This window comes from Hordeum vulgare, chromosome 6H, assembly GCF_904849725.1.
Source record: "Hordeum vulgare subsp. vulgare chromosome 6H, MorexV3_pseudomolecules_assembly, whole genome shotgun sequence".
Classification (NCBI taxonomy): Eukaryota; Viridiplantae; Streptophyta; class Magnoliopsida; order Poales; family Poaceae; genus Hordeum; species Hordeum vulgare.
Window position 1 is genome coordinate 66,700,954 of NC_058523.1, and position 15,891 is coordinate 66,716,844.

At 46.9% G+C, this 15,891-nt stretch overlaps 1 protein-coding gene across 1 annotated transcript in view; it reads right to left on the reverse strand.

Annotated features, from left to right (window-relative positions):
- Positions 1-914: 914 nt before the first annotated feature.
- Positions 915-15,891, reverse strand: part of LOC123405105 (ABC transporter G family member 4-like) — a 30,949-nt gene continuing 15,972 nt past the window's right edge. The window contains exons 2-3 of the mRNA XM_045098937.1: positions 1,129-1,853; positions 915-968 (exon numbers count right to left, since the gene is read on the reverse strand). Coding sequence (XP_044954872.1) covers positions 915-968; positions 1,129-1,853 — 779 coding nt within the window. The remainder of the gene's footprint in view (positions 969-1,128; positions 1,854-15,891) is intronic.

The window sequence follows — 15,891 nt, forward strand, 5'->3', positions numbered from 1 at the left end:
ATCTGATTCCCTAGAGATAAAAGGGTACTTAGACGCAGATTTTGCGGGAGATAGAGATGATAGAAAATCCACGTCTGGGTACGTGTTCACTCTCGCAAGGGGAGCTATTTCATGGAAAAGCCCTAAACAGACCATAGTTGCATCGTCTACGATGCAAGCAGAGTTCATAGCATGTCTTGAAGCCACCGGGCAGGTGATATGGCTAAAGAAATTTATACCCGACTTGAAAGTGGTAGATTGTATCCACAAGACACTAAAGATATACTGCGACAACCAGCCCGCAGTATTCTATGCTCACAACAACAAGTCCAGCAATGCTGCCAAGACAATAGATATAAAGTATTATGTTGTGAAAGATAAAATCTAGGATCAAACTATAAGTCTCGAGCATATAAGTACGAAGTATATGCTTGCGGATCGCTAACGAAAGGCTTACCACCCAGTGTGTTCAAGGAACACTTAGCCGGCATGGGTTTGATGAAAAACCTATGATTCCTGGATAATAAGAGGCCGAGAAGTAAATGAATTTGTTTCAAAACAAAAGGTGTGTTGTAGCTGTATGATTCTATCGGAAATCAAGCTATGAGACATGCTCTACATGCCTATATGTGATGGAACAAATAGAAAGTATAAAGTCAAAGTGAAAGTTGAGATCAAGGGGGAGAATGTTAGGTTAATCTCTCCCGAGTGGGCCCAATGGCCCACCGGACCCTTGATCCATGCGCCCTGATCGGGGGCGCCCAACCCGTTATGGTTGATGGGCCTCTGCGACCCGCGCTATAAATAAAGAGGTGGGGGCCGGGGCGCATGGTACGAGGTTCACCGCGCCGCCAGACTCCCCACCGATAACCCCTTCCGATCTAGGGTTTAGCGCAATGCTCACGGGAAGCACCACCTTCGTCTATATCCTTCCCTCACGTCACCGACGACTCCAACACACCGATGGCCAGCACTGGGAGCTCGACAGGCTGGGGATTAGGTGAGTACAAGAGTTACACCGGATCTATCCATGCCTAGTCGATCTACGGCTTCAACATACATACCTTAGCTGTCACATGCATGCATGCATGAAGCTCCTTCCTCCATGCATGCGTTCACACACACTCGTATACGCGCACTCGTATACACTGTGAATGCCCCCGGCGACGGGCAGAGACCGACGAGGAAGTAGACGCACGAGGAGTAGAGGAGCGCCACCGCCAGGAGGTACGGGATGAACATCATCGTGGCGGCGGTGGCGTGGGAGGACAGCCGGTACAGACCCGCCGCCGTCTCAGCGAGCACGATCGGCCGCTCCGTGACGAACGTTGGCAGCGTCTCCGTGGTGGAGGTGAGTAGGAACGTTAGCGTGAAGGCAAAGAGCCCCAGTCGCTTCTGCACGCCGGCCTCACCGTAGCCGGCGTTGATGTAGATGGTGCCCAGCAACGTCTCGACGATCACAGCCTCATGGAAGTTGGTCAACAACAGCTGCTTGCTCCGATACACCACCTTCCACGCTCTCTTGTACAGAACCACGAACTCATGTATCTGCGAGCACGGCGAAGTACACGACAACGACGGCGGCGTCGCCATGGCCGGCCTGTGGTGGTCCGATGTCTTGGTTGTGTGATCTTGCGCCGACTTGGGTTCAGGGGAGAAGGGCGAGGGATGGGGTATCTGGTCGATGACCTCGAGGGCGTACTCTAGCGGGTTGAGATGCGCGGGGACGGCGAAGCCGTGTGAGAGGAGGGCGGCGTCGAAGGAGGCGAGGGAGCCGTGGTGGAGGACGGTGCCGCGGGAGAGGAGGAGGAGCGAATCCACGGCGGAGAGCAGGCGCGTGCTGGGCTGGTGGATGGACATCACCACCGTCGTGCCTCTGGCGTCCGCCACGGCGCGGAGGCAGCCGACAACCACGAACGCCGAGGAGGAGTCGAGGCCGGAGGTCGGCTCATCGAGGAGGAGCGCGCCGGGGTCACGGAGCAGGGCGAGGCCAATGGACACCCGCCGGCGCTCGCCTCCCGATAGCCGTGACGGGGAGACCCGCGTGAGCCAGACGGAGGTCCCCGAGGAGCGCCGTGACCGCGGTCGAGGCCGCGGACGCCGACGTATGGTAAAACAGTGACAGCGCGACGGGTTTCTCGGGCGACGCCGACGTATGGTAAAACCGTAGCCAACGTCTCGGCTACGGTCAGCAGAGACAGCGCGACGTCTCTGCTGTCCGCATGCGATGGTGGTCAGACCACAAGTAGCAACAGTTACTGACTACCATCATCGCCGGTTTCTTAGTCGATCATTCCATGCGATGCATGTGGATCTCAGGTATAACTTGTAGTCGAAGAAGTACCAGTGTCCCATTGCTACTAACAGTTGAATACGTATGACATTGCACAGTAGAAGCCATTCTGTGGCGCCCTCCTCTACGGCGCTGCCGCCGGCTTGGCCACGGTGACGGAGGCCCCATCTACGAAGGTGGCGTGGGAAGAGTTGTGGTGGACGCTGAGGCGCTCGATATACGCGGGCACGAGAAGCGCTGTTCACGGTGGCGAGAGGCGCGGGTTGCAGCCCAGCTCGATGCGTGGCCGGCGGCGACCGACGCGGATGGGCCGGATGCACGCGTGTTCGGGCGTCCTGGCGCATAATGGACAGTGCATGAGCGGTGGGTAGTTGTGGCTGCGTCGTGGCGGTGGATCTGACCAGCGGGTGGCCGGCCGTGGGCGCCATTCTGCTGTTAATTACATTGATCAGTCGTTTCTTTCTGAGTTAAAGACTAGCTAATAATTTTTGAGAAAACGAGACATATTTGTCAATCATTAATCCTGTCCATCAAGGAGCCAAGAAGATGACTTTGCTGGCGTGAGGTTGCTAAAGGATATAATTTTGCACTTTCCTTTCACACATTAGCTCTGTCTGTTCATATGGCCAGAAGCTAGCATTTCTCTTCAAAGTAGATCAGTGAAGAGTAGTACATTGTTACCTACCAGGTAATAATAAGCGGGTGTGATACTATGAGAAGTAGCTAGCACCAGTAATCCAGCACCGCTATATATTTGACGAGTATGAAGAGCTAGTTGAAGGAACAGGCAGATACGTACGCATCTAGTTGTTTGCCAAAAGTCAAAGTAAAACGAAGATACGTACACATTTGAAAATACAAAGAGAGTAGGATTACAAGGGGGAAATTAAATAAATAACACTTCGAGACTAGTACTACAGTATGAGGCTACTACATGCGTACACCTACAGAAAAATGGAGGAGAAAGAGCTGGTGAAGTGTGGTAATCATAAATCTGCTAGTGCATGAGGGAATAGGAGACGTTGGGAAAGAAGTATATGTGTGTGCGCGAAGTTAGTAAACAACGACGTTCAGTATCACGGCCAACACGGCACACCACAGTCTACAGTGCTGTTGTCGACCGCTACGCCACCCTCTCGGATGCATCTGCGCATCCACCATCGCATGGGACACCATCGCCTCGAAGCGTTGCCACTCGTGCCGCAGTTGACATCACACTAGCGCCGTTCACCTCATCACACATCTGCGCATTGTCCTGGCGTGGCGCGCCTCCATGTGCATCCGCTTGCCTTCATCGTCGGAGCGTGTGCCTCCATTCTATTGAACGTCGGGCCCAATAAAATCCAGAAACTCAAGAAATTTTGAAAATGCGAAAAAGGAACCTGGTTGCGGTTTTCTTTTTGCTGAAGAGTTCGCACCCTACTGTGGTTTATGGATTTCACAAATAACTTATTTTCAGGGGTATTTGGTCTCCTGAATTCATATTCACAACGTGTTTCTCTATATAACAACATGTAGAAATTCATACTCTACATTCCATGATTTATCATTAGATTATTGTTGTTTTCTAGCCTTGAATTGTTGTTTCCTTGCGCACACATCACTAAAAGTTTATGGACGCATATAAAATAACTGAGATAATTGAAACTTTGCATTGCTTTTACACATTGTTCTTGCACATATCACTAATAGAAATTTGTTATCGTATAGACCACGTAGATGAGTAAATTAACTCAGAATGGTCATAAAATATCATGATTCGTGCTTCAGCATGATAACTTTGCTTGAATCTATGATTACAATAAAGTCGTAGGCTTGGATGTTCAAAATAAATGACCAACAATAGCTCTCCAGAAAGGCCTCACACTATTTGCATTGTAAGATGTTACATGCCCGAATCACTCGGGGAGAATTAATGGAGATGATGGCGCTAATGAGACGTTGTATTGCACTAAGGGACCATTTTGATGCAGCTCGTGTAAGTCGGTCCTCTAAGCCACTAGCAAGCCGCCAAGATACCAAGAAGACTCTCGGGCAATGCGATTAGACATTATATTCATGAAAATAGAGGTAAAAGGAAAGCAACCTACCCCAAGCATGACCAAATTTTACATCATTTTTAAGAATAGGAAATCATGACTTGATAAACCATATGGTGGATTATCTCTATCTTGTAATGAGTGTGGCAATTAAGACATTGGTAAACAATACATATCATGAACTTGTAGAGCTAAGCAAAGTGCGGAAACCACACGTGGTCCGGAGTCCATAATGCACCAAAGAGGCAAAGACTCTATGGTCACAATAAGAGGAAATGAAACCACCATCCTCAGAATTGTTGCATTTAAAACCCTATTAAGATTCTTGTAAACACAATAGTTACACCTATGGTATGATCTAGAAGAAAACATCCATGAAGGACTGACCTAAACTCCATTAGAAGAGAAGAATGGGAAATCCACACTAAAACAAGAAGGTCTACTTATACTTGCTAACACGAATATTCTTGGGGAAAATCTCTGGTGAAACTAAAGAAAACAAATTTGAGTTATGAAGTGCATTATGCTCGAATAGCCCTCTCACTCTGGAGCGGGAAATGGAGTATGATTGAAAATTGTTGGCTTCATGGAGAAGGGACTTGATAGTACTTTTTCAGATTAGTCTCTTGATTTGTTATTATTCCCGAGTTATCAACATTTTAGCTAAATTCTTGTTTCTCAAATCTCAATGAACAAATTTCATTCTTGAGTTGATAAAATTTGGGTATAGATATGCTTTGTATTGCATCCCTCCATTGCATGTGAAATGTTGAATATGTTAAATTTAAAAAGAATGTGTGGCGCTCCACATAAAGGAAGCATATGTATATCTTGCAAGATAGCAAGTCACTTAAAACTAAGATGTTCCATGAAAGTCCATCACACAAGTGTGATTTAGGTATACGAAGCTCTCGAGAGCCCATACTTCCCTAGAGTAACAACAATTAGCACCGAGGAAATCAATGTTGCATCCAAAATCGGCATATACTCTGCTGAAGTATATATAATCTTAGATAGTAATGCGATAGCATGACTAGTATGGTCGCAATACCGATTTCCACTAACAGAATTAGTATTGTAGTACTAAATCATCATATTTAGGCAGTGCTAACTCATACGGTCGCGAATACTGAAAATTATATTTCTTTCGCTAGAGGGACAACAATCTGCACTACCAAATATACTAAAATACCATTTTAATTATCATAATCAAAATTATTGCATTCAATTGATCAATTGTTTCTTTCCGAGTTGAATACTACTAATTCTATAGAAACAAGACATATTTGCAATATTATTTCTAGCTGTCACATCGATTGGTATCTAGGAACATGACTAGGCTGATGTGTGGTTATTGATGGCATAAATTTTGCACTTCCATTATAGGCATTCGTTGTGCTTGTCCTTACGGTCAGAGGCTAGCATATCTCTTTGGGATGCGTTACGAATTATACTACTATTTTATTGATTTGGTGGTCATTGCATTAATAGGATAATATGCGTTGGATCAGTATTAAGGGAGGCTAGGTTTTTTGTTACTTTTCTTTGTAACAGACAGTTTTCGTTAGTCTACCGTAACAGATGCATGTAGTAAAAGAATCGATTTTCAACACTGAGGTGCCTAGGCACCCTTTATGAACAACAACACCGGAACAAATAGATTTTTTTTAAAAGATCTAAAACTTTGCAAGATCAAAGATGATCAGACTTTCTAGGTGCTTGCAAGTTTTCATGGCAAAAAAACATTTAAGGAGCTCTACACACGAAAAACATTTTAGTACTTCAAATATTGAGCACTTTTAGCACTGAAAACTGAAACTTGTTTGTACACCTTTCTCTACATGATATTTTAATATGAAAACTTGTAAGAACCTACGAAGTTTGATCATCTTAAATGTTGCAAAGTTTCAGATTTTTTTGAACTTTTTTCATTATTTATTTATTTTACTGTTTATAGAGGGTGTTGGGTAACGTAGCATAAATTCAAAATTTTCCTACGCATATTCAGATCTTTCTATGGAGAGAACAACAACGAGAGAGGGGTAAGAGCATCTTCATACCTTTGAAGATCGCTAAGCGGAAGCGTTGCTAGAACGCGGTTGATGGAGTCGTACTCGCAGCGATTCCGATCTAGTGCCGAACAACGGCACCTCCGCGTTCAACACACGTGCAGCCCGGTGACGTCTCCTGCACCTTGATCCAGCAAGGAGGAGGGAGAGGTTAGGGAAGAACTCCAGCAACACGACGGCGTGGTGTCGATGGAGAGACGAGGTCTCCCGGCAGGGCTTCGCCAAGCACCGACAGAGAGGAGGAGGAAGAAGAGCAGGGTGCGCCGAGAGAGAGGGAAAAACCGTGTGTCTCAATGGCCAAAAGCGCCCGATATATATAGGGGGAGGGGAGAGGGGGTGCCACCCCTAGGGTTCCCACCCTAGGGGGTGCGGAAGCCCCCCCAGATGGGAGGTGCGGCGGCCAGAGGGGGGAGGAGGGGGTGGCGCACCATCTGGTGGGCCTTAGGCCCACCTGGCCTAGGGTTTGCCCCCCCCCCTTTTCTCTCCCTTGCGCTATGGGCTGAGTGGGGAGGCGCACCAGCCCACCTAGGGGCTGGTTCCCACCCCCACTTGGCCCACCTTATCTCCTGGGGTCGTTGCCCCCCTTCGGTGGTCCCCCGGGGCCACCTCCGGTGGTCCCGGCGGTCCCGGTACGTTACCGGTGATGCCCGAAACGCTTCCGGTATCCGAAACCATCCGTCCTATATATCAATCTTTACCTCCGGACCATTCCGGAGCTCCTCGTGACGTCCGGGATCTCATCCGGGACTCCGAACAACTTTCGGTAACCTCTTATAACAATTCCCTATAACCCTAGCATCATCGAACCTTAAGTGTGTAGACCCTACGGGTTCGGGAGACAGGCAGACATGACTAAGACACCTCTCTAGACAATAACCATCAGCGGGGTCTGGATACCCATGGTGGCTCCCACTTGCTCCACGATGATCTCATCGGATGAACCACGATGTCAAGGATTCAATCAATCCCATATACGATTCCCTTTGTCTGTCCTTATAGAACTTGCCCGAGATTCGATCGTCGGTATACCTATACCTTATTCAATCTCGTTACCGGTAAGTCTCTTTACTCGTTCCGTAGCACGTCATCGTGTGACTAACTCCTTAGTCACATTGAGCTCATGATGATGTTCTACCGAGTGGGCCCAGAGATACCTCTCCGTCACACGGAGTGACAAATCCCGATCTCGATTCGTACCAACCCAACAGATACTTTCGGAGGCACCCGTAGTGCACCTTTATAGTCACCCAGTTACGTTGTGACGTTTGATACACCCAAAGCACTCCTACGGTATCCGGGAGTTGCACAATCTCACGGTCGGAGGAAAAGATACTTGACATTAGAAAAGCATTAGCATACGAACAATACGATCTAGTGCTAGGCTTAGGATTGGGTCTTGTCCATCACATCATTCTCCCAATGATGTGATCCCGTTATCAATGACATCTAATGCCCATGATCAGGAAACCATGATCATCTATTGACTAACGAGCTAGCCAACTAGAGGCTTGCTAGGGACACATTGTGATCTATTTATTCACACATGTATTACTGTTTCCTGTTAATACAATTATAGCATGAACAATAGACGATTATCATGAACAAGGAAATATGATAATAACCATTTTATTATTGACTCTAGGGCATATTTCCAACAGTCTCCCACTTGCACTAGAGTCAATAATCTAGTTACGTTGTGATGTATCGAACACCCATAGCATTATGGTGTTGATCATGTTTTGCTCATGGAAGAGGTTTAGTCAACGGGTCTGCAATATTCAGATCCGTGTGTACTTTACAAATATCTATCACTCCACTCTGGACATGGTCCTGGATGGAGTTATAGCGGCGCTTGATGTGCTTCGTCTTCTGGTGAAACCTGGGCTCCTTGGCTATGGCATTGGCTCCAGTGTTATCACAGAAGAGTGTCATAGGACCCGACGCGCTTGGAACCACTCCAAGGTCGGTGATGAGCTCCTTCATCCAAATTCCTTCATGAGCCGCTTCTGAAGCAGCTATGTACTCCGCATCACATGTAGATGCTGCCACGACTTCTTGTTTGCTGCTGCACCAGCTCACTGCCCCACCATTCAACACATATACGTATCCGGTCTGTGACTTAGAGTCATCCGGATCTGTGTCGAAGCTAGCGTCGACGTAACCCTTTACGACGAGCTCTTCGTCACCTCCATAAACGAGAAACATTTCCTTAGTCCTTTTCAGGTACTTAAGGATATTCTTGACCGCTGTCCAGTGTTCCATACCGGGATCACTTTGGTACCTCCCTATCAAACTTATGGCAAGGTTTATATCAGGTCTGGTACACAGCATGGCATACATTAGAGAGCCCATGGCTGAAGCGTAGGGGACAAAACTCATCTTCTCTCTATCTGCTGCCGTGGTCGGCGACTGAGTCTCACTCAATCTCATACCTTGCAAAACTGGCAAGAACCCTTTCTTTGAGTTTTCCATATTGAACTTCTTCAATATCTTGTCAAGGTATGTACTTTGCGAAAGACCTATTAGGCGTCTCGATCTATCTCTATAGATCTTGATGCCTAATATGTATGCAGCTTCTCCAAGGTCCTTCATTGAAAAACTCTTGTTCAAATAGGCCTTTATGCTCTCCAACATCTCTATATTATTCCCCATCAATAATGTCATCCACATACAGTATGAGGAAAGCTACAGAGCTCCCACTCACTTTCTTGTACAGACAGGCTTCTTCGTAAACCTGTATGAACCCAAACGCTTTAATCACCTCATTAAAGCGAATGTTCCAACTCCGAGATGCTTGCACCGGCCCATAGATGGAGCGCTGGAGCTTGCACACTTTGTTAGCACCCTTAGGGTCGACAAAACCTTCTGGTTGCATCATATACAACTCTTCCTTAAGGTTCCCGTTAAGGAACGTTGTTTTGACGTCCATTTGCCAAATTTCATAATCATAAAAGGCGGCAAGTGCTAACATGATTCGAACTGATTTCATCTTTGCTACGGGAGAGAAAGTCTCTTCGTAGTCAACTCCTTGAATTTGTCGAAAACCCTTTGCGACAAGTCGAGCTTTGTAAATGGTTACATTACCGTTTGCATCAGTCTTCTTCTTGAAGATCCATTTATTTTCTCTGGCTCGCCGGTCATCGGGCAAGTCCACCAAAGTCCATACTTTGTTCTCATACATGGATCCTATCTCGGATTTCATGGCCTCAAGCCATTTGTTGGAATCCGGGCCCGCCATTGCTGCTTCATAGTTCGAAGGTTCACCGTTGTCTAACAACATGATTTCCATCACAGGGTTGCCGTACCACTCTGGTGCGGAGCGTGCCCTTGTGGACCTTCGCGGTTCAGTAGTAACTTGATCCGAAGCTTCATGATCATCATCATTAACTTGCTCTTCAGTCGGTGTAGGCGCCACAGGAACAACTTCCCGCGTTGTGCTACTTTCCTGTTCGAGAGGGGGTGTAATTACCTCATCAAGTTCTACCTTCCTCCCACTTACTTCTTTCGAGAGAAACTCTTTCTCTAGAAAGGATCCGTTCTTGGCAACAAAGGTTTTACCTTCGGATCTAAGATAGAAGGTATACCCAAAAGTTTCCTTAGGGTATCCTATGAATACGCATTTCTCCGCTTTGGGTTCGAGCTTTTCTGGTTGAAGTTTCTTCACATAAGCATCGCAGCCCCAAACTTTAAGAAACGACAACTTAGGTTTTTGCCAAACCATAGTTCATACGGTGTCGTCTCAACGGATTTAGACGGTGCCCTATTTAAAGTGAATGCTGCAGTTCTAATGCGTATCCCCAAAATGATAGCGGTAAGTCGGTGAGAGACATCATAGATCGTACCATATCTAATAAAGTGCTATTACGACGTTCAGACACTCCGTTGCGCTGCGGTGTGCCAGGCGGCGTCAGTTGTGAAACGATTCCACACTTCCTTAGGTGTGTGCCAAACTCGTGACTCAAATATTCTCCTCCACGATCAGATCGTAGACATTTAATTTTTCTGTCACGTTGATTCTCAACCTCACTCTGAAATTCCTTGAACTTTTCAAACGTCTCAGATTTGTGCTTCATCAAGTAGATATACCCATACCTACTCAAATCATCGGTGAGAGTGAGAACATAACGATAACCACCGCGAGCTTCAACGTTCATTGGACCACACACATCAGTATGTATTATTTCCAATAAGTCGGTTGCTCTCTCCATTATTCCTGAGAATGGAGTCTTAGTCATCTTGCCCATGAGGCACGGTTCGCATGTGTCAAATGATTCAAAGTCAAGAGACTCTAATAGTCCATCAGTATGGAGCTTCTTCATGCGCTTAACGCCGATATGACCAAGGCGGCAGTGCCACAAGTATGTGGGACTATCATTATCAACTTTGCATCTTTTGGTACTCACATTATGAATATGTGTAACATCACGATCGAGATTCATCAAGAATAAACCATTCACCAGCGAAGCATGACCATAAAACATGTCACTCATATAAATAGAACAACCATTATTTTCTGACTTAAATGAGTAGCCGTCTCGCATTAAGCAAGACCCTGATACAATGTTCATGCTTAAAGCTGGTACTAAATAACAATTATTAAGGTTTAAAACTAATCCCGATGGTAGATGTAGAGGTAGCGTGCCGACGGCGATCACATCGACCTTTGAACCATTCCCGACGCGCATCGTCACCTCGTCCTTGGCCAGTCTTCGCTTATTCCGCAGTTCCTGCTTTGAGTTGCAAATGTGAGCAACAGCACCGGTATCAAATACCCAGGAGCTACTACGAGCACTGGTAAGGTACACATCAATAACATGTATATCACATATACCTTTAACGTTGCCGGCCTTCTTGTCCGCTAAGTATTTGGGGCAGTTTCGCTTCCAGTGACCCTTTCCCTTGCAATAGAAGCACTCAGTCTCAGGCTTGGGTCCGTTCTTTTTCTTCTTCCCGGCATCTGGCTTACCGGGTGCGGCAAAAACTTTGCCGTCTTTCTTGAAGTTCTTCTTACCCTTGCCTTTCTTGAAACTAGTGGTCTTGTTGACCATCAACACTTGATGCTCTTTCTTGATTTCTACTTCTGCAGACTTGAGCATCGAGTACAACTCGGGAAGGTCTTCTCCATCCCTTGCATGTTGTAGTTAAGCACAAAGCCTTTGTAGCTTGGTGGGAGAGACTGGAGGATTCTGTCAATGATAGCATCATCCGGAAGTTCGACTCCAAGTGAAGTCAGACGATCGTGTAACCCAGACATTTTGAGTATGTGCTCACTGACAGAACTGTTCTCCTCCATCTTACAGCTGAAGAACTTGTCGGAGACTTCATATCTCTCGACACGGGCATGAGCTTGAAAAACTAGCTTCAGCTCCTGGAACATCTCATAAGCCCCGTGTTGCTCAAAACGCCTTTGGAGCCCCGTTTCTAAACTGTATAACATGCCACACCTAACCAGAGAGTAGTCATCACTCTGCGTTTGCCAGATGTTCAGAATGTCCTGGGCTGCTGTGGGAGAGGGAGGGTCACCTAGTGGCGCATCAAGGACATAAGCCTTTTTAGCTGCTTCAAGGATGAGCTTCAAGTTGCGAACCCAGTCCGCATAGTTGCTACCATCATCTTTCAGCTTGTTTTTCTCTAGGAATGCGTTGAAATTGAGGTTGACGTTGGACATCTACAATATTTATAAAGACAACTTTTAGACTAAGTTCATGACAATTAAGTTCATTTAATCAAATTAAGTATGAACTCCCACTTAAATCGACATCCTTCTAGTCATCTAAGTGATACATGATCCATGTTGACTAACCCGTGTCCGATCATCACGTGAGACGGACTAGTCACCATGGTGAGCAAGTTCATGCTGATCGTATTCAACCATACGACTCATGTTCGACCTTTCGGTCTCTTGTATTCGAGGTCATGTCTGTACATGCTAAGCTCGTCGAGTCAACCTAGGTGTTTCGCGTGTGTAAATCTGGCTTACACCCGTTGTATGCGAACGTTAGAATCTATCACACCCGATCATCACGTGGTGCTTCAAGACAACGAACCTTCGCAACGGTGCACACTTAGGGGAATACGTTCTCGAAATTTTAAGAGGGATCATCTTATTATGCTACCGTCGTTCTAAGCAATAAGATGTAAAACATGATAAACATCACAATGCAATCATATAGTGACATGATATGGCCATTATCATCTTTGCTCTTTCGATCTCCATCTTCAGGCATCGCATGATCATCATCGTCACCGGCGTGACACCATGATCTACATCATCATGATCTCCATCATCGTGTCTCCGTGAAGTCGTCACGCCAACTACTACTATCACTACTACTATAGCTAACCGTTAGCAATGAAGTAAAAGTAGTAAGCACATGGCGTTGCATCTCATACAATAAAATAAGACAACTCATATGGCTCCTGCCGGTTGTCATACTCATCGACATGCAAGTCGTGAAACCTATTACAATAACATGATCATCTCATACATCATACATGCAACATCACAACTTTGGCCATATCACATCACATGTCAAACCCTGCAAAAACAAGTTAGACGTCCTCTAATTGTTGTTGCAAGTTTTACGTGGCTGATTTGGGTTTCTAGCAAGAACGCCTTCTTACCTACGTGACAGCCACAACGATGATATGCCAAAGCTATTTACCCTTCATAAGGACCCTTTTCATCAAATCCAATCCGACTAGAGTAGGAGAGACACACACCCGCTAGCTACCTTTATGCACGGTGTGCATGTCTGTCGGTGGAACCAGTCTCACGTAAGCGTACGTGTAAGGTCGGTCCAGGCCGCTTCATCCCACAATACCGCCGGAAAAGAATAAGACTAGTAGCGGCAAGCAAATTGACAAATCATCGCCCACAACTTTTGTGTTCTACTCGTGCATAGAATCTACGCATAGAAAACCTGGCTCGGATGCCACTGTTGGGTAACGTAGCATAAATTCAAAATTTTCCTACGCATATTCAGATCTTCCTATGGAGAGACCAGCAACGAGAGAGGGGTAAGAGCATATTCATACCTTTGAAGATCGCTAAGCGGAAGCGTTGCTAGAACGCGGTTGATGGAGTCGTACTCGCAGCGATTTCGATCTAGTGCCGAACAACGGCACCTCCGCGTTCAACACATGTGCAGCCCGGTGACGTCTCCCGCACCTTGATCCAGCAAGGAGGAGGGAGAGGTTGGGGAAGAACTCCAGCAACACGACGGCGTGGTGTCGATGGAGAGACGAGGTCTCTCGGCAGGGCTTCGCCAAGCACCGCCAGAGAGGAGGAGGAAGAAGAGCAGGGCTGCGCCGAGAGAGAGAGGGAAAAACCGTGTGTCTCAATGGCCAAAAGCGCCCGATATATATAGGGGGAGGGGAGAGGGGGTGCCACCCCTAGGGTTCCCACCCTAGGGGGTGCGGCAGACCCACCAGATGGGAGGTGCGGCGGCCAGAGGGGGGAGGAGGGGGTGGCGCACCATCTGGTGGGCCTTAGGCCCACCTGGCCTAGGGTTTGCCCCCCCCTTTTCTCTCCCTTGCGCTATGGGCTGAGTGGGGAGGCGCACCGGCCCACCTAGGGGCTGGTTCCCACCCCCACTTGGCCCACCTTATCTCCCTGGGTCGTTGCCCCCCTTCGGTGGTCCCGACGGTCCCGGTACGTTACCGGTGATGCCCGAAACACTTCCGGTATCCGAAACCATCCGTCCTATATATCAATCTTTACCTCCGGACCATTGTGGAGCTCCTCGTGACGTCCGGGATCTTATCCGGGACTCCGAACAACTTTCGGTAACCTCGTATAACAATTCCCTATAACCCTAGCGTCATCGAACCTTAAGTGTGTAGACCCTACGGGTTCGGGAGACAGGCAGACATGACTAAGACACCTCTCTAGACAATAACCATCAGCGGGGTCTGGATACCCATGGTGGCTCCCACTTGCTCCACGATGATCTCATTGGATGAACCACGATGTCAAGGATTCAATCAATCCCGTATACAATTCCCTTTGTCTGTCGGTATAGAACTTGCCCGAGATTCGATCGTCGGTATACCTATACCTTGTTCAATCTCGTTACCGGTAAGTCTCTTTACTTGTTCCGTAGCACGTCATCGTGTGACTAACTCCTTAGTCACATTGAGCTCATGATGATGTTCTACCGAGTGGGCCCAGAGATACCTCTCCGTCACACGGAGTGACAAATCCCGATCTCGATTCGTACCAACCCAACAGATACTTTCGGAGGCACCCGTAGTGCACCTTTATAGTCACCCAGTTACGTTGTGACGTTTGATACACCCAAAGCACTCCTACGGTATCCGGGAGTTGCACAATCTCACGGTCGAAGGAAAAGATACTTGACATTAGAAAAGCATTAGCATACGAACAATACGATCTAGTGCTAGGCTTAGGATTGGGTCTTGTCCATCACATCATTCTCCCAATGATGTGATCCCGTTATCAATGACATCTAATGCCCATGATCAGGAAACCATGATCATCTATTGACTAACGAGCTAGCCAACTAGAGGCTTGCTAGGGACACATTGTGATCTATTTATTCACACATGTATTACTGTTTCCTGTTAATACAATTATAGCATGAACAATAGACGATTATCATGAACAAGGAAATATGATAATAACCATTTTATTATTGCCTCTAGGGCATATTTCCAACAGAGGGTACCTAGACACCCGGATGTTCTTACACCTTTCTCATGTAGTAAGGTCCTTTTTAAAAGTCTAGCTTTATTTAATTAACCAACACTTACATCATTTTCAAGTTTTCCGAGTAATCAACTAGGGGGGCCATCATCCCAAGTACAAGATATATTATTGGACGACTAAAGCTGGCAAACTCACAGGAAAAAACATTAACTTCTCTGGAGCAATGTTTGTATACAACGGTCCCAATTTGCATTGTCATGTCCACAAAATTTGCATAAATCGCCGCGACCGAGTCCCACCACTCCGATTGGCCTTTGCAGAAATTGCACCAAGTAGAGTTAGATTCTTCCTGTAATTTATTGATTTGAAGGGGGTTTCCAGAGTGGAGTCCATCCTTCATGGATAGTGCCTCCATGGTCGCTGCATCTACTGCATATCCATAGAACGTGCACTTCAACCAAATGAAAGATCCATTGGCATCTCTCAATCGCAACCAGCACACGAGTGACCGAGTCAACATAAAATTAAGCGCCTCCGTTCAACTTCAAGTATCCTGGGAGTGGCTTGGGCCATCTTTGGTTTGTAACAGAGGAATTATGTATGCTTAATGATGTTGCATTGGTTGTTATAGCATGCATCTATACCGGCCAACGACCAGACGATGGCACCCTCCCATAATGGGTAGCTACCTTTGAAGCCACCGGCCACCGCCGTCCCCTGTGCAGTCGGCCGATTCCCACCGGTACCACCTCAGGCGTCGTCGTCGGGACGCTGCGCCGCCGGTTCGCCGAAGTGGGGGCCGCGCCGCCGCGAATCTGGGCACCTGCGCCACACATGGAT